The sequence below is a fragment of the Nilaparvata lugens genome, chromosome 11, assembly GCF_014356525.2.
Source record: "Nilaparvata lugens isolate BPH chromosome 11, ASM1435652v1, whole genome shotgun sequence".
In the NCBI taxonomy this organism is placed as follows: Eukaryota; Metazoa; Arthropoda; class Insecta; order Hemiptera; family Delphacidae; genus Nilaparvata; species Nilaparvata lugens.
Window position 1 is genome coordinate 43786536 of NC_052514.1, and position 20630 is coordinate 43807165.

General features: G+C 35.0%; 1 protein-coding gene across 1 annotated transcript in view; it reads right to left on the reverse strand.

The window, feature by feature from the left end:
• LOC111059684 (fumarate hydratase, mitochondrial) overlaps nt 1-20630 on the reverse strand; it is a 36478-nt gene that overhangs the window by 12916 nt on the left and 2932 nt on the right. Inside the window, exons 2-5 of the mRNA XM_039438485.1 lie at nt 15976-16104; nt 14422-14625; nt 9038-9241; nt 6953-7086 (exon numbers count right to left, since the gene is read on the reverse strand). Of these exons, the coding sequence (XP_039294419.1) occupies nt 6953-7086; nt 9038-9241; nt 14422-14625; nt 15976-16104 (671 nt within the window). The remainder of the gene's footprint in view (nt 1-6952; nt 7087-9037; nt 9242-14421; nt 14626-15975; nt 16105-20630) is intronic.

Below are 20630 nucleotides of genomic sequence, written 5' to 3' on the forward strand. Positions count from 1 at the left end.
AATTCGTCATCAAATTCGGATGCGAAAAAGGTAGAAAATAATACTATTACCTGTTGTTCTATCGATTCGAAGTCGGCACCGTATAGTGTTCTACTATCAACTGCTCAAGTCGAGGTACCTGATAAGAGAGGTAGATTGCACAAAATAAGAGTTTTAGTTGATTCAGCTAGTCAAAGTCATTTCATTACTCGTAAACTTTGTCGTAAATTGCAACTATCGATTTCTCCTTTCCAATTAATTGTGAATGGTTTTGGCGGAAATTCGCAATCAGTTTTTGGTCGTACTTTTGTCACGCTTCAATCTCGACTCGATTCTAGTGTTAAATTTTCCATTGAACCATTAGTTGTCGAAAAAATCATGGAACAGCTTCCCACCAGTAAAATTGATAATTCTAAATTATCAAATTTGTTTGGTCTTCGACTTGCTGATGAAAGTTATCACATTCCCAGCGAAATTGACGCTATTATAGGAGCTGAATTAGTGCCCCATATTTTCCGAAATGGTCGTGTGGAAATTGATTCGAATTATTTGATGGCCTTGGAAAGTGTTTTCGGTTATATTTTGATGGGTAGAGCCCCTATTTTAACTCAATCTTCAGAAAATTCAACGTGTTTGATGACTTGTCTAACATCACCGTTGGATAAGTTAGTTCGAAAATTTTGGGAAGTGGAAAGCGTTCCAGATGTAGGAAAACAACTCACTGCTGATGAGTTGGAATGCGAGAAGAATTTTGCATCGTCCGTTCGTCGTGAAAATTCGGGTAGATTCGTTGTCTCATTATCGTTTTCAAAATCCCCTGATTGTCTTGGTGATTCTTATGCTATGTCAGAACGTCGACTCATCAGTTTGGAGAAACGACTGGCACGTGATCCAAACATGCGTTTAGTGTATCACGATGTCCTCTTGGATTATCTCAAACAAGGACACATGGAATTGATAAAAAATCAGAGTGATAAAAGTGGTTATTTTATACCTCATCATGCTGTAATCAAAACTCAGAGTCAATCAACGCCTTTGCGTATTGTCTTTGACGCAGGCGCGAAAACTACTACTGGAGTATCATTGAATGATATACTTCATATCGGCCCCAAGTTGCAAACGGATATTTTCGTTCTGTTAGTCAATTTTCGGTTATTTTCTATCGCTGTAACTGCTGATATAAAGCAGATGTATAGACAGATTCTTGTCGATGAATCGTGTCGCAAATTTCAGCGTTTGTTATGGAGATTTTCGTCCAATGATCCCATACAAATTTTTGAATTAAAAACTGTCGTATTTGGTCTGAGTGAGTCACCGTTTCTAGCTCTCAGAACTGTCCATCAACTTGTTCAAGAAGAAGGTGAAAATTTCCCTGATGCTAAAGCTCGTATTCCGAGTGACATGTTTATGGATGATTTGGTGACAAGTGTGTCTTCTTTAGGTGAAGCAAATCGTCTTTGTAGTCAGGCTAAAGAATTGTTCGAGAGAGGCGGATTCGAACTTACTAAATGGAGTTCCAATTCACCTGAATTGATGAATGATTTCTCGGAAGATGAAAAATCGGCCTTGTCTAAAGATTTCGAGATGGGAAATTTGTTGGCTGTCCTAGGTTTGAAATGGCAACCTGGTAGTGATTCGTTTTGTTTTTCAGTGAATCCTAATCAGTCTGTTCCTACCAAACGTCACATTTTATCGGTAGTAGCACGCATTTTCGATCCTTTGGGACTCTTGTCACCCCTAACTTTGTTTCTTAAATGTTTAATTAAACAATTATGGAATGCTGGTCTTGATTGGGACGATTCAGTACCTCCCTCTATTGCGCTTCAATGGGAGACATGTCAGAAGGAGTTCCCTTTATTGTCCAATCTCTTCATACCACATCATTTAGGAGTGATGAATGATTCGAAAATTACTGTCATTGGTTTCTGTGATGCATCGACTTTAGGTTATGGTGGTGTGATCTACATAAAATCTCAAATGGATATGCAACCTGCAACTATCACATTGTTGTGTGCTAAATCAAAAGTCGCGCCATCTAAGACTTTATCCATACCTAGGCTTGAATTATGCGCGGCGCTCTTGCTCGCTGAATTAATACAGGTTGTTGTCTCTGTTTTGAGCCTTCGTTGTCACGTGACTCGCGTTGTTGCATTATCGGATTCAACTGTTGTCTTACATTGGATCAGGGGCTGTCCATCTAGATGGCAATCTTTCGTCGCTAATCGAGTTACGAAAATTCAAGACTGTCCTATCAACGACTGGTTACACGTGGCAGGAAATTCAAACCCAGCTGATCCCATTTCGAGAGGTTTATCCCCTTCTGAAATAATTAATCATGATTTGTGGTGGTCTGGCCCCTCTTGGCTAATGTTAGAAGAGAGTGATTGGCCCGTCAAGGTCGATCTGGAACCTACAGAGTGTCTACCTGAGGTCAAGGTTCACTCAATTGTCACTGTAGTACAGTCGGAAAATTCATCTATTAATTCGATTCATCTTTTAATTGCTCGTTGTTCCAACTACCAACGTCTATTGCGTATCATGGTGTTAATATTGAAAGTACTTCGTCTATTGCCTAAACCTCATGAATTAGATTTCGATTTGGCGGAAAAACATTTGTGTAAAGTCGTACAAAAAATTCATTTTTCGAAAGAATTACTGGAATTGAAAGCTGGGAAAGAATGTACTTCTCATCTTCAACAACTGTCACCCTTTCTTGATCATGATATTATTCGTGTGGGTGGACGTTTACAAAATTCTGAGTTGAATTATGACAGCTGTCATCCGATTATATTACCGAAAAATGATCCATTGGTCACGCTTTTGATTGATTATTTTCATGAAAAGCACTGTCACGCTGGACCTCATTTATTGGCGTCTATTTTGAGACAAAAATATTGGATTTTATCAGTCCGTGTCCTTATAAGGAGTCATGTACGAAAATGTAACAAGTGTTTTCACTATCGTCCCACTCTTACACCGCCGAAAATGGGCAATCTGCCAGCCTGTAGAACTCTGTCGTCTAAACCATTCGTCCAATGTGGAGTTGATTATGGTGGACCCATTCGAATCACCATGGCCAGGCGTCGGAATCCTTTCATATTTAAATCGTACATTTGTCTTTTTGTCTGTATGGCAACTAAAGCCGTTCACATTGAATTAGTTTCGGACTTATCGACCCAAATGTTCTTATCAGCTTTTCGCCGTTTCCTTGCTCGACGAGGTCCTTGTAAGGTCATGTATTCCGATAATGGTACCAACTTCGTCGGCGCCTATGATGAGCTAATAAAATTGTCACGGATGCTGAACTCCAAGGAATATCAAAACCTGCTCCAGAATGAACTTGCTGATCATAGCATTGAGTGGAATTTCATCCCGCCAGGTTCACCTCACTTCGGCGGTCTTTGGGAGGCGAATATAAAATCAGTAAAGTCACACCTGTTTCGAGTTATTGGTAACCAGTTGTTGACTTACGAAGAATTGAACACTGTCTTAGTTCAAATTGAGGCTGTACTTAACTCACGCCCGTTATGTCAAATGAGCGCGGATCCGAGTGAACCCCTCGCCCTCACACCGGCTCATTTTCTCACTTTGACACCTCTTAAGTACCTTCCTATGTTAAATGTGGAAGATCGTCCAATGAATCGCTTGGATCGGTTTGAATTAGTCAATCAAATGGTTCAGTCTTTCTGGAGTCGTTGGCGCAAAGAATACTTACATGAATTACAAACCCGTGTGAAATGGTGTAAGGATTCCACCCCTCTCACGGTTGGTACAATCGTCCTAGTGGATCAACCAAATGTCGCACCGTTGAAATGGCCTCTGGGGGTGATTGAGGAAGTATTTCCCGGTGCTGACGGTGTCGTTCGAGTGGCTATGGTGCGGTGCGCCAATGGTCGCTTCAAAAGGCCGGCTACAAAGTTGTATCCGTTGCCTACTCAATAATTTTCCTTTTGCATTTTTTGTTTTATTCTCGTTTTGTTTTATTTTTATTTCTTTCGTCGTTTATTCATTGTTTTTTCGTTTCTTTGTTCTCTAGCCTTGTCTGAAAATAGCTTTTCAGCCGGGGGGGGATGTTGGAGCCAGCTCTAGTTTTCATTTTTCGTTTTTGAATTGGACGCGCGCTCCTCGTTCAGTTCGTATTTCTTTCACTTGAGTGCGTCGCGCTCACTAGCCGGTAGGCTGTTTCTTTCAGTTCAGTCTTGCTTTGTAATAGCTTGCCTCGAGTCGGGAATTGATATTATTCGTCGATCATTCCCAGAAGAAAATCGTTCTTCAAATTATTATTTTTTCGTTAATGTTAAATCGTACACCATAAACCTACGTTTGGAAGAGTGTTTGCCAAACTCCCTTTAGTTGAAAGTTTTAAACTATTATTTTTCGATTGGAAAGTTCACCGATCTATAGTCTTTAAAGACATTGTAAATATCTCGTCAGAAATATATGTGCAGCGTTATATGATGGAAGCCGAATTTACCAACAGTAGATGACAATTAAGCTTGCCTTTTCACCATCCTTGATTCATCTCCTACCTCGGGGACACCTGAATACCTTACCTGGGAGTTGTAAGCTCAATAATATAAATATTACATTAGGTACTCTGCAGATTTTCGGTGAGTTGTTCTTTTATATATTCATTGCATGTACTTGTTTCTGTAGAGATATCACTTGTTTCTTTTCTATTCAATACAGTCCACTTTACATCAAAATTATTGATTACCAATTTAAAATCAATATAAATTTCGTAAAGTTGAACCTTAGAGTTTACAATTCACATGAGTTCTAATTGAACTATTCACACTCAGCCCAGACGGTTGAGTATGAATAATCCCATAACAACTAATAGGAATTATATTTTCACTGTTTACTGTCACTGGTGTGTGCGAATCCAGCTTAAGGCTGTTCACAAATATGTAACGTATCTTAGGGTACAGAGGCTGATCATGAGGGTCATCAACCAGAAGCCTCCTCGCCAGACCAGCTATTCAATGAGTTTGACGTGATGGATCCAAGACAGCTTTACTCCAAGTAGATACTATGCAGATTACACAAGAACCCAACAACATTTCAAACCAGAAACCACAACCACAACAACAGATACAGGAATTTTCTCATCACCAATGTTGCAAGGAAGGCACTATACCAGAGACATTTCAATCATTTAGCACCAAAATTATATAATCTACTTCCTGCAAACTAAACAGATTAATCATCCTAGAGGGTTCAAAACAATAGTACACAATTGGTTGATGAGCAAAGGAAGACAGAACATAGAGAACATTATTTCAAACAAAAAACTAACCACCTAATGACTTACTAAACACAAACTAATTAATAATCACCACAAAAAAACCAAACAAAACCTACTCTATTTTAGAACATGGTACACCATAGTGGAGTAGGTCAATTACCACACAGAAAAAACTTGACATGTAGAGGACACATTATAACAATTTTTTCATAACTAACTATTGTATGTAATTGTAATTTATCTAATATTATTAAACGAAAATCCAAATAATAATAATAAATTCATTAGCAAGAACATAGAGAACATAGAACATAGAACACAGAACATAGAGAACAAACAACAACTAACCACCTAATGACTTACTAAACACAAACTAGTCAATAATCAGCACAAAAAAACCAAACAAAACCTAATCTAGTCTAGAACATGGTACACCATAGTGGAGTAGGTCAATTTCCACACAGAAAAAACTTAACATGTAGAGGACACATTATAACAATTTTTTCATAACTAACTATTGTATTTAATTGTAATTTATCTAATATTATTAAACGAAAATCCAAATAATAATAATAAATTCATTAGCAAGAACATAGAGAACATAGAACATAGAACACAGAACATAGAGAACAAACAACAACTAACCACCTAATGACTTACTAAACACAAACTAGTCAATAATCAGCACAAAAAAACCAAACAAAACCTAATCTAGTCTAGAACATGGTACACCATAGTGGAGTAGGTCAATTTCCACACAGAAAAAACTTAACATGTAGAGGACACATTATAACAATTTTTTCATAACTAACTATTGTATTTAATTGTAATTTATCTAATATTATTAAACGAAAATCCAAATAATAATAATAAATTCATTAGCATTTGAATAGTTGCAATATTTCAGTAATTTCCATCTGTAATTTACCTAATATTTTTTAATATATTGATGTGGTAGTTTTAGTTTTTTTTTTGAAATAAACAATTATTTATCTTTGTTTTTACATCTTATGCCTAGTCTACTCGTTGGCCCAGTAAGCTAACCCAGCTTGATAAGCTTGGCCGCGGTTACAAAATAACTCCTTGGTAATAGGGCAAGGAAAGTAATAATATAACAATTCCACTGAGTCTAATGATTCAAAGATTTGAGCCAGCTGGTGACAGGGCAATAACGCTGGAGACCCACGAGGTCTGCTATCTCTTCATAGTGAATCATTTAATAGAATCAACAGTTGCCAACAGTTTGCAATTGGATAAATCACATTTTCTCGAATTTCGAGCTTATTTTTAATGTTAGGTGAAAATGTTACTGAACATTAATTGTAGAGATTCTCATGCTCAATCTTTTCCACTCGAAAGTTTTTGTTTAAATTGTATCTGAAGCCTGATTGAGAATCTAAAATCAAACTTTGCATAGATGGGGCAGTGCTCCTGAAATTTTTACAGATATGGGACTTGTTGCAGTTGATAGAGCTTATCAATGACTTTTCAAGTTATGAATTTGATCAAAATCGTTGGAGCCGTTTTCGAGAAAATCGCAAAAAACCCTGTTTTTGACAACATTTTCGCCATTTCAGCCGCCATCTTGAATTGCATTTGATTGAAATTGTTCGTGTCGGATCCTTATAGTGTAAGGACCTTAAGTTCCAAATTTCAAGTCATTCCGTTAATTGGAAGATGAGATATCGTGTACACAGATGCACATACACTGTGATTCAACTTTACCTGGGCAAAGTAGCCTCGACTCGTTCAATGGAGTACTTGATCTGCTGAGCGTAGCCACTGAACTCCTGACCGAGGGTGAGAGGCACGGCGTCCTGTGTGTGGGTACGACCGATCTTGATGATCTTGGCGAACGCCTGTCGAACATTTCCTCACATTAATACCAGTCAACAATCTCAATTATTCAATTGCCAACATCTCAATCACGTTTCAAATTGAGCCTCTATAAGGTAAAGATCGATCATATTCAAGTACTGCATCCAAGTTATGATGCGATTTCAAATAGATTTATGTACGGTATTGTAGTGAGGTCCACGTTATAATGGGAGTGAAGAAAGATAGGGAAACAGCGTTGCCGATTCTCCACTGCCTTCTAACCTTATCTTGGACTTTGTCACCTATAAATTTGGAAGAAAGATAGCACAAGGACTACCTTATTATCTTATCTACCGATGTTATTACATTAGTGTCATTTGCATAGTAAATAAATAAATAAATAGCTGATCTGATGAGATATCAACTGTTCATTCTTGCCTATTTCATTCAACAAGAAAATATATTTTTCTGCACTCCAGATTTGCAACATGGCAACGCAAAATACTTATTAGGTTATATGGAGCAACAGTGCAGCAAAATCAAAATGAAGTTGGTAACAGTGACTGCTGTGGCTGCTATAGTGAGCAGAGGTGCAACCAAGCACAACGCGCTAATTATTACTATTAGATATTATAACCAAGGACAACATTTTTATTCAATTTGACAATAAATTAAGGTTTTTATCAATAATAAAATTACACAGAAAAACATTTGATGCATTTCAGGCAATTTTACCCATAATTACCCACTTTTCATATTCAATGGTAACTGTAGGAAAAACTTAATGTGAAATACGTGCGCAAAGTTCCTCTGCTGCACTCAAGAAACCATTTCGTAAACGTTTCTTTCGGTGCAGCAAACTGACACTTTGCGCACTAGTTGCACAAATAACTATTTCCTACAGTTACCTTGAAAAGTGACCATTCCTGCACTGATTACAGAACGCAAAGAATCACTTTTCCGCTCTAGTGTGCAAAGTATTACTTTGCGTACTCTTAATACTTTGCGTGTTATCCTGCAGCCATCACAATCAGCTGTTGACATTGTTGGCGTGTACTTTGAATGCGAATTTGTTCCATCTATATTTTTTCTGATTATCAAATAAATAAAAATAAGAACTCATTAAACTATACATTTTGAATATTATTAATTATTTCAAGTAATATTTTTTTCATTCATAAATTGACTGGTTGAAAAATTATTTAGAAATTAAGATTTACTCAAAATTATTCAAATTTTCAAATTAATTGGATTAATTTAATTTTTAATTTAAATAAATTATTGATTATTAATTTTCAATTGGATTATCGATTTTAAAATAAATAAAAGTTGTTATTAATAACAAAATTATACAGACGCAGATTTGATGAATTTCAGCCATCATTTTACCCATAATCAACCACGTTTCATATTCAATGGTAGCTAGGAGAAATTTAATGTGAAATACGTGCGCAAAGTTCCTCTGCTGCACTCAAGAAACCATTCCGCCCTCGCCTACAACTCGTGCGTAAATGTTTCTTTCGGTGCAGCAAACTGTCACTTTGCGCACTAGTTGCGCAAATAACTATTTCAAGTATTCGATAATAAATTTTCATGTTTGAGATTAAATATTTTGTTCAATTACAGTAATTATACTTCTATATTACAGCTTACAGCTCCTATTTACTCATTGCTGAAGCATAGAAGACATGTACGGAATGCTTAGCAATTTGATAAAAGCGAGTGGTGAGGACTTACATTGAATGCTAAGAAAACAAAGTATACGGTCATCAATAAGCAAGGCACAAGAGCACCTTTTCGCTGGACAAGATATAATAGAGCAGGTGGAAGCTTATAACTATCTGGGGACCCGCGTCGCCTGCCATGTAAGTGACAAAGGCCTACCAGAAATAAAAATAATAATTGAAAAGGTTAAAGCTGCTTTTAAAAAATGTAAATCTTATCTAATTTTATAAATTCTTATAATTGTTTGGACTAAATTTATATAATTACCTTGGACTTGTTGTCTAGAGCAGCATGAAGAGCCTTGAGTGCAGGCAGGAGCAGACCCTGTATCTCCATGGCAACGGCGATGTGCATAGCGGTGGGAAACGTGTCGTTGGAGCTCTGACTCTTGTTGACGTGGTCGTTGGGATGAACGGGGTCCTTAGAGCCCAGCTTCCCGCCAAGGATCTCGATCGCTTTGTTGCTGATCACCTGTCCAAAAACGCCCATTAATAATAATTATGAAATTTTGTTATTCGGGTTCCCTAACACAAATGCAACACCTATCAAATTAATAATTATTATTAAACGAAAATCCCAATTAAATGCTGTAAATCAACCCGAAGACTTCTGCAACTGCAAATATTGACAATAGGGTTAACAGCTAGATGAAAATTCGATGAACGCTACTATAGAAAAACTATTTGTCAGCCCGGGAATCGAACCCGGTACCTCCTAATAGCTAGTTAGGAATGCTTACCCTAGCACCAAACTGACAATCTCTGAATAGCAGCGCTCATTTTATACGAAGCCGTAGCGGCCAGCCAGTCTACAGATGGAAATAAATTAGAAATTATTGCATTTGCTCAAATTCTAATATTAGAGCTGGCCGCTATGGCTTCGTATAAAATGAGCGCTGCTATCTGGAGATCAATCTCAATAAAACGAAAATTCCAATTGAATGCTGTAAATCACCCCGAAGACTTCTACTACTCTGCTACTGGAAATATTGACAACAAGGTTAACCTATCAAATTGTTAATCTAAAGTAGTTTCAACTTTCTAAGTAGGGTTCATTGAAATAACTGTAGCTCATTCTATCAAAGTCTATTATTTATATGTTTATTTTACAAAGCCGGTGATTTCCTTTGGCTTTGCCTCATGATTAGAATTATGGCAATTTACAAAATTGAGGTTCCTATTATTTGGTAATACATTATTTTGCCATGATATAAACTTTTCCTTACTTTGAACATTTTATTGCACAAAATTAAGGAACATAAGAAGTTTTGGATTAGCGTCTATTTTTCATTCCGATATTGTAATTTTTTATCCGATAAATAAATAATTTTATAACATAATTATTGAGAGTGACATTATTCACTATACATGTATAAAGTGTTAATCCAATGTTTCTATACTAGTGATTGTGTATGATATTATAATGAAACTAAATCAAATAAATTTATTTCCCAGACTGTCATATACGAAAAATGAGATTTAGGCTGAACTGACACTTACGCGACTCATGTCGAGAAGAGACTCGACTCTAGTCGAGAGCATGTGTTTTCAAATGGTGACGTCGCGGAGACTAGAATCGACTGGTCTGAGTGTCACCATTTGGAAACACATGCTCTCGACTAGAGTCGAGTCTCTTCTCGACCTGAGTCGCGTAAGTGTGAGTTGAGCCTTACAGTACAAAAAAATATAAAGAAAACCCCTACAAGACTACAGGTCAGTAGTCAGTAGCACTGTAGAAATACAGTAATCAAATATACATTTCAGTTTACCTTAAACATTAAAACCAGTAATACAATTCATGTTGTGGACATAGAAAAATTTGCATTTGAACTTAGTTTCTTAAGTACAATAAGATTATCACGGAAAATCTAACAATAGTAAAATAACATCATAGTACCCTTTTTTGGAAAGTTTTTAATATTATCTATTTTGAAGAGACAATAAAGCAATTTCAATTTCAATTCAGGGCTTATCTGTTATTTTATATTAAAAACCTTCCAAAAAAGGGTACTTTGATGTTATTTTACTATTGTTAGATTTTCGGTGATAATCTTATTGTATTATTATTATCAACAATAAAGTTTAATAACAACCTGCAAAGGAGATCCTGAGTGCAGGTGTGAATCAATTGTAATTACATGATACAAAATAAAATCACAGTAGTAATAAAGAAAAGAAAGAATACAAAACAAAAGCAAAAATATTAAATCATATCCTCAACATCCTAAAATTTAGACATACATGAATGTATCTCAAACTCTTATTCATTAGATTAATTTAAAGTAGATGTTCCTGTCAATCCATTCCTGTATAATTCTATTTAAATTCCCAGTTATATTCCTGTTAACAAAATCTAGTGGTATTTTATTGATTAAATAATTGCAATAGTATTGAAGTTGATGTCTGCATATAGTAAGCTTTATGAGATGTATGTTAAATGTATTTGTACTGTTTGCCCGTATGTTATAGGGAGTTGTATGAATTTTGAACTGATTTCTATGTTTGTTTATGTAACGAATTACTCTTTTAATGTAGGTCTGTCTCAGAGTCGGGACATTTAGTTCGATGAAAATTTCTCTACTTGAATAAAGTCGTGGTCTTCCAAGAGCTGCTCTTAAAATGTGTTTTTGCAAAATAAACATTTTTAAATGAGTGTCAAAGGCACTATAAATACATACATTCTAACAATAGTAATTATCGTTTGAAATGACCTTCATTCATAACTCATCTATTTAAGAATATTGTTTGTGGAAATAAATGTTACTTGAAAATTCAAGCCACAATCATTACAAAGTTGATAAATCCCTAACAACTTTGTGGTAATCATTTTCCCACAACCAATCTTCATACATTTAAGCTTACATTCAATGTAAAAACAATTACATTCAATGTATAAAGATATATTGAATCTCGAAGGTAATCTTTCTATCTTCAAGGTGAACTAAAATGAAGATTTGATTATCGTGTTTTTGTACAGAGCTACTTGATAGTTCTATCATACATAATCACTAGTATAAAATCATTGGATTAACTCTTTATCCAAACATAGTAAATAATGGTCTTTACTCTCAACTATGTTATCATAGAAAATAAATGGTATAACGTATGATAGAAAACACATTTGTTTTAAAATTAACATTTAGGAGATTAACAATGTTAATCTCAACTATGTTATCATAGGAAATAAATGATAACGTATAATAGAAAACACATTTGTTTCAAAATTAACATTTGGGAGATTAACATCAACAACAAAGTTGATAAGAAATTAAAGATAGGATGATTGATCCTAATAATAATTACTGAATATTAACTTGATTGCATCACTCAATATCATTTCATCTTCACCGATGCTAAATCAGATTACAATTACCACTTATGCTTGATTACAGCAACTTATTTTTGCGGCGAAATTAAGTACCCGGAAAATAAACTTGAATTATACCTTCAGAACTACGGTAGGCTACTTTACTCAGTGGGAAAATACTTTCAGGATACGATTATCAGGTCTATATTATTAGAAATAGCAAACAATACATTAAACGGATTGCTACCTAAAGTTATACTTCTCTAACACAATTATTACAGTATACAAAGTGAGTCATTTGGGAACCCAGAATGTTGTAGATATAATACTGTAACTTTCAGGATAGTTATTGGTCGAATACTCTTCCTTTTGACGTACAGCTAGATTTCAAACCCTCATAAGGGGGTGACTTAAGGGTTCTAACTCAAATATTTTTAATGTAAATACCCATTGTGTAGTACATCATTTTAGAGGCATTTTTAAAAGAAGAAAGATGACATCAATAAAAAAGTTTTATGATATTTGTATCCAAAATAGGGTTTGATAAAGTTTTCGTTTTCAAAAAAATTAGGGGATGTAACTCAAATATTTTAAATGTAAACACCCATTGTGTGGTACATAATTTTAAAGGCCTTTTTAGAACAAGAAAGATGGCATCTAAAGGCCTTTAAAATGATGTATCACACAATGGTTGTTTTTCATTTATTGTATAAAATACTATAATCATAATACAATTATACATTGGAGGAAAAACTAGGCTGAGCCTGTACTATTTCTCGCCAAAAACTTTGATAAAATGTTAATATCGTCCAAAAGTCAAGGTTATGTAATCACACACTGCTTCGTCACTTGATTTTCGGTCCAGGAATAATGATTTGAAAATTTTGAATTTTGAAGGTTGATGTTATACTCTAAATGAATCACAGAATGTATCACAATAGATTAAAAACTTTAGAAATATTGCACTTATTTGAAAAATTTAACATTTAAAATATTCAAGTTACAACCCCTAAGTCACTCCCTTATGAGGGGTTGAAATTCAGTTATACGTCAAAAGGTAGAATATTTGACCAATAGCTTATCCTGAAAGTTACAGTATTATATCCACAACAGTCTCCAATTTATTGAAGGGTTCCCATACATATGACTCACTCTGTATTAATAGTATACATGAATAGGATATGATTCATAATTTCGAATAATTGTTCATTCATAAAAAAATGATGACCTTGTAATAGTTTTGATTTTGACCTTGCATCTTCAAAGAGAAATTGAACTAGCAAATGCATTATCCATTACTAAAGGCGGATATGATGCATTGTTATAGTATTATCCCATCGGAAAGATTAGTTACGTACATTAGTATGTAACTAATGTACGTTTCCATCTCATCATGATGGAAAGGAACTGACCAAGACTAATGCTATAGTGAGATCATTTCTTACAAATAAGGTAATATGAAAGTATCCCATTCAACCAATGCTGTCAGAATGGAGTGAAATTCACAATAGTTATGTAATTCCGAGGTAGAGATTGCGATGAAGAAAAGGAAGCAAAAATAGGAGGATATAATTATTTATTATTTATTCATTTATTTATTAGATAGAGCGAACAATACAATAGTCGGAAAAGAAAAAACAGGCTATTGCCCAAAACTTCTTCAATTTCCTGATTTTGTCACAAATCGTCCAAATATTATGTAGGTTATGTTCACTTCAATTTCAACATCTAATCTTCAATATGAGACTATGAATCAGAATAAAACAAAGAATTTCAAATTTAGATAGATTGATAATGAAACTTCCGTTAAAACAAAAACCAAACTTCAAATATTCACAAAATATAGAATAAAATCACTTAAATTTTGAGCTCGAAAATATCACTTTCGAATGACGGAGTACTTGTTTTCATGAGGAATACATTATCAATGTTATCATTATAATTATTATTGTTACGTTTGGACACTACAAGATACCGCAATGCCGTAAGGCACGTCGAGGATTTTCCATTCGACCCAAGAAGAAAATAAGGAGAAAGAAAAAATGAACACCATAAATAAAACTGTATTATTATGCAATTTTTGTATCATTATACATATAGTGTCCTTATGAATTCTATTAGATTTAAACAGATGATGTTAGTCAAGTTCCGTTTAATCTGATAGATTTCATAAGGACGGCAAAAAATGGAACGTTCAAAAATCGATCTCGCCGACGCGACACAATAGAATTTACTCTGATGGGCAATATTAGAGGAGGCTGTGGTTTAAAACTGTGAGAGGTCTACTTTTCAAAGAACTACTAGTTTAAATTTGATTTTGTTATTCGTCTTCTAGGAACTCTTACCTCATTGGTGTTCATGTTGGTCTGAGTGCCGGATCCAGTCTGCCAGATGACGAGTGGAAAGTGTCCCTCGTTGTAGAGTTTTCCGCTAATGACGTCATCTGCCGCCTTCTGAATGGCGTCCGAAACCCGCGCGTCCAGACCGAAGCCCTTGTTAACAATGGCCGCCGCCTTTTTCAAGATTCCCATCGCTTTCACAACGGGCAGCTGAAATTCAACAAGTTTTTATCAGGTTGACTAGTAAGACCCCAACTACACTTACGTGATGATAGACGAGCTGAATTTTTTCAGCTCATTTACAGGATGCATGAACTCTTAATGTGCATTTTCGTTTGTGCGTAAATTTCCGCAGTCGACGACGACAAGCTTTATTGACATTCATATTGTCGAAATTTCAAGTGTGCTAAAACAGCTGATCAAATAACATTTTATTTGTCTTTATTATTAAAGAATAAAACATTTCTAATAATATCAACATATTGCCATTTAAAAGTACAAAAAAGTATAAGCTCAACCTGCCCCATTAAAACATAATTAAACATAATCTTTTAGGTTATTTAGACAAATTGAAATCTACCCAATCAGAGATCCTCACCCTGTCGTGGTCGACGACGGCATTTACGCACAAACGAAACCCCAGCTTTATGAGGGAAACTATACGAGCGTAACAGATATGCGCTCACAGAAAGTCATGCATTCTGCAGACGGGCGGAATAAATCCAGCGCGTCTATTACGTTCGTATAGTTGAGACCTTAGATGATATTATTCCGCTTGGTTGAAAAATACATCAATGAATAATGATTATAATGTACATTTTCTTGTGAATAACAAAAAAAATTAATTAAGGTCTTGACAAAAAATGTCATTTTAAAATGAATTTTTGAACTTTGTTTTGCTGTCAACGCCAATATTAATTATTATTATTAATAATTATTATTGACAATAATTCTCAATTATTATCTAGTTTTAATGGAAGCTTTTGTAGTTTTGTTTGTCAACTTCTCAATGTACTGAACTGATCTTTTTTACTTTTTTGTGAATTTCTATTGATTTATTTAATCAATGTCAACTTCTCAATGTACGGAACTGATCTTTTTTACTTTTTTGTGAATTTCTATTGATTTGGCAATAAAGTTGATTTGAAATTTTGAATTTGAATTCTATAGATTGATAAGTACTATATATTGTCATAGAGAAACAATAGCGTAAGTAGATATCCCATGGTTTAGGGCGTTTATGTCGCAACTTTTACTGTTTTCTCAAGCTGATAGTCCACGTAATTCTTTCCTGTGAAGTTTTATGATGCTGGTAGTCTCTCATATTGTGCCGTTCATACACTCTTACCCGGTCAAAACAGTAAAAATCGAAAATAATCGACAGTAATCGACTTGAGATAACAGTAAAAGTTGCGACATAAACGCCCTAAACCATGGAATATCTACTTATGCTATTGTTTCTCTATGATATTGTTCAACCGAAGACGACCGTGAATTCAATCGAAACGATCGTGAATTCAATTGATTAGTAAAATGTTAATATTATTGAAGAAAACTTACAGGCATCTGTTCAGGGGTACCACCAATGGGGAAATTCATAACCGATCTAACAGTCTGTGCGCCATAGTATTTGTCATTAGGCACTTTCAGTTCACCAAAAGTATCTTTTTCAGTTCTGTAGCCGGAATCCTGCAAGCAAAAACAGATAAAACTTGAATAATTGATTAAAAAATAAATAAATGTTATCAGAAACATGTCACCAACACGGTGAATGCAAATTGTAAATAGTGAAAATTTAAAGAAAAAATATCCTTATATTCCTAGCATTCCTTTAAATATTTTAGTGGATTATGCCTCCTTAACTACCTAATGTATTTCCAGTAAGAATTGTAGATTTTCTTTTCCTTCCTCTATTAATTTTATTTCAAAATATAACTGTTCTGTGATTCTTAAATTATAATATATTAAATCAATATTCTATATTGAAGATTAGGAAAGACATAAATTGATCCATCTACTTTTCGATGACTGTGAATAATCAACATTACTCTATCTTGAATCACAATATTCTATTGAGATTGGGTAAGATATAAATTATTGATCTGTCCACTTTTCGATGACTGTGAATTATCAACATTACTCTATTACTCAAGTACTATTTCAGTTTTCAATCTCCAGACCCCAAAAAATAAGCTAGGCTAGTGATCGAAATTGAAAAGGATGTGAAGGATGCAATAGCCAGAGATTTATTTACAAACAGAAAAGCTATTGGAATTCTATACAGGTATTGGGGTCAATGTTTAGATTAGAGAGTGCGCACCCAAGAGAGAAGTAAAGAGAGAGAGAGTGGGAGAGCGGTTGAGCAAAAGAGGATCTTAATCAAGTTCCTCTAGTCATGGACTAAGCTGTTTTGATTTATCATAGAGATCTATGAAAGCGGTTTGCTCAATTGTATAATTTTCTACTATGATTTGGTCCATAATCTAATAGACCACAAATATATCAAACATTATTCATGAGAACATGATTAAATCAATAGATAAATTTTATGAGAACTAAAAACAATGGAGAATACTGGTAATGCCATCACAGATAAGACAACAGTAATTTAATAGTCTATAATTATTTTTATTAAGGGACTGAAAATCATACAAATTTCTAATCCTATCAGGGTAATGTGTACTTAAAAGGTTGAAACAATGCTCAAAACAATTATTGTGCAGGAAACAATGGGATATGCTATGGGGAAATATCAGCTGATATAATCTTGGATCGAAATCTGGATCTCTACTGAGTAGCCTACAAGTAGCAGGTACCAATATGGATCAATTTTAATGAAACTATAGTAAAATCTGATTTCTGTGGGATTAAATTACGCCAAAATGATAGTTAATTGTATGTTGAATGTTGGTAACACCGATTGAAAATTATTACAAGGATGAATTTCTAGTAGTTGTGTGGGAAAACTAGTGATATATGATTAGTATTATCCTTGAGAATCATCAATTTTTAAAACACTGTAAGACGTTTGAAGGAATCAGGAAGTTGAGTAATTTGTGTTGATTATGAAACTTGAAATCATGATTATTTAGGATAAGATAATGGTAACTGCAGTTCTGGAAATGTTGGGCAAGGGAGAATTTTTTATCAATCAATTAGAATAAATGTATCATGGAAAACATAAGTTATTATCAATATTATATCTGGGTTAGATTTTTATTATGAAATCCATTTCCAGAATAAAATACTGATGAATGAGAAAAATGTATTCATTGATTAGTGAAGGCATTTCTAAACACAACACATACATTGGTATAAGTTCAATATGATCTATATATATAAAAGCGAAATGGCACTCACTCACTGACTGACTCACTCACTCACTCACTCGCATAACTAAAAATCTACCGGACCAAAAACGTTCAAATTTGGTAGGTATGTTCAGTTGGCCCTTTAGAGGCGCACTAAGAAATCTTTTGGCAATATTTTAACTCTAAGGGTTGTTTTTAAGGGTTTAAAGTTCGTCTTTTAGCATGTAAATTCTTCTTCTCCCAATCTCTTTATTATAATTGAAATTTCCATATCATATGTTACTATAGAACTATAATCTAGATAGAGTACCTCTTCGAAACAGTTGTTAACTGGCAACTAAATTAATAATTTTGTCAGGTTGGCATTAAGTTGAGTTGACTTTGTTAGGTTGGCACCAAGTTGAAGATTTAAATGCATTTATCGCGGAAAGATTGATTGGGCACTGCTACTTCATTCCTGGGAATATTATATTTCTAGCCGTCAGGCTCGCTTCGCTCGCCATATCCGTTTAGCCAGACGTTTAGTCTGGACCCCCGACTGGATTTTTCTAACATATGATAAAAATGCTCAAATGAAAAATGCAGGCGAGCGAAGCGAGCCTGCTGATCTCATTCTTGGACGATCCAGTCGAGGGGTCCAGGGGGCGGAGCCCCCTGGCTAGACGGATATGGCGAGCGAAGCGAGCCTGACGGCTAGTTCAGGTATGATTTCAATCTTGATTCTTGAATCATATTCATTTTAGGAAAAACAATTTTCAATCAAGTTGTAATCATTTTCATGAACTATCATTGAACTTGACATTGTCACTACATCCTTTCCATTAAATAACAATATAATTATGCATTAGATAAGCCTCAACACTATCATAACCGGAAAAGGTAGCAGGTATAACATTATGATAAAAACCATTAAATAATTAATTTTATGCAAATTAGTTTCATTTGTAAAGAGACTATGAACATTTTAAAATAATGAATATTAAATACATTGGGCTGATAAACAGATCTAATGGATGCAAACATATGTCTTTAGTTAATAAAATTCACAAATTAGATACAATTATCTTGAGTTCATAAAGGTCAATGTTAGCTAGGCAATACTTTTAAGCTTCAAAAATTTTTGAAACATTTTTGGCAAAGTGATAATTTTGATAAGATTTGTTCTAACCACAAATACTGATGTATTAATTACACTATTAGAATGTGATTGTCAATACTGTTAAGCTAGTTTACTATCAAATCAAATTATTTACGTGATAGAAATTTATATAGAGTAACAACGCTCACAATTAAGTTTTTAATGTGTATATATATATTCAAACAATGAGCTGAAAAACATATATATATATATATATATATATATATATATATATACTTGAAAAAGTTATCACTACTTATTTTTCAGCTCATTGTTTGAAACGTACTACGGTTTTTTTAGTAACACTGATCAGCTTATACAATTGCAAAGGGTGACTCATTTTTTGTGGTAGGAGAAAATGTTAGAATCAAGAAAAATTTCCAAGCATAAGAATGTTTGTTATTTATTTATGTATGTTTATAATTTCTTCCAAACATAAAAGTGTTTAAAAATTTCGTATACCATGAATTGGCGTATATCATAGAAGAATTATCTGAATTTTCTAATTTATTTTCTTACATTCATGAGAATCAAAGAAAGGGAAATAGAAATATTTGTACACAATGGTGGAGACTTAAAATTTAATGGCAAATTTCGTAACTAATTTTTCACTACTATGATTTTGTTTCATATAAGTTTGGTAATAATCTCTCTTGGGCAGGGAGATAACTATCGCATACGCCAGTGCCAAGCTGAACCACACGGAACAACAGTATCACAGTAACGAACAAGAGTGCCTTGCGGTTGTCTGGGCAATAAAGCGATATTGCCCTCACCTGGAAGGCAGGCCATTCATACTCTGTACCGACAATAAGGTGATTACCTGGTTACAAACTGCAAAGGACAGCCGCGCCAAACTCACTCGATGGGCCCTGCTCCTACAAGAATTTGACTTCACCCTAGAACACTGCCCGGGTAAAGAGAATCAGTTCGCCGACGCACTGTCACGGCAACCCGACAACGAAAAAGTTGAGGAGACCAGTCAACAACTAGAACAAACCATGCCTCCCGACATCCTGCCAGTCACCAGTGAACCTGCTAAGCTAGCAAGCATCGCAACCGAAACTGAACTGTTAGAAGAGATTCGGAAAGCACAGGCCACAGACGACCAGATCAACACGCAGGTGCAACGATGGATGGAGATCGAACCCTGACCGTTGGAGGATCAACCGGGAACTGATCAAGTATTCCTCACCAGTTACTGCCTACACAACCGACTCTGGGAGAAGAAGACACGCGACGGTTGGCGAATAGTCATACTGCCCAACTTTTGCACCCGGCTACTGTTCCGCTATCACATACGCTATCATGACAATGATCTAATTGGACATCCAGGCTACGCCAAAACCTACCGAAACATCGCTACATACTACACTTGGCCCTGTATGAAGGCGCAGATAACCGCGTATGTACAAAATTGCCTGCTGTGTAGCTGCTCAAAAGCGTACAACCGGAATCACGAACCTATGCAACGACCGCGACGGTCTACTAGACCATGGGAAACCGTATGTCTCGATCTGATGGGCCCCTACCCATAACAACAACAAGAATGGGAGAACCAACTACCATCCGTGCTATTCACCCTGCGAAATCGACAGAACACGGCAACAAGATACAGCCCCAGTCAAATCCTGTTTGGCCAAACCCTTCCACGGCCAGGGGAATGGAGCCACTGGCCCGAAAATCAACTCGACCCGCACAAAGACCATATTAACCAGCGTCTACACACGCTAACCGCAATCCAACGCAAAGCCGTGTTGAACCAA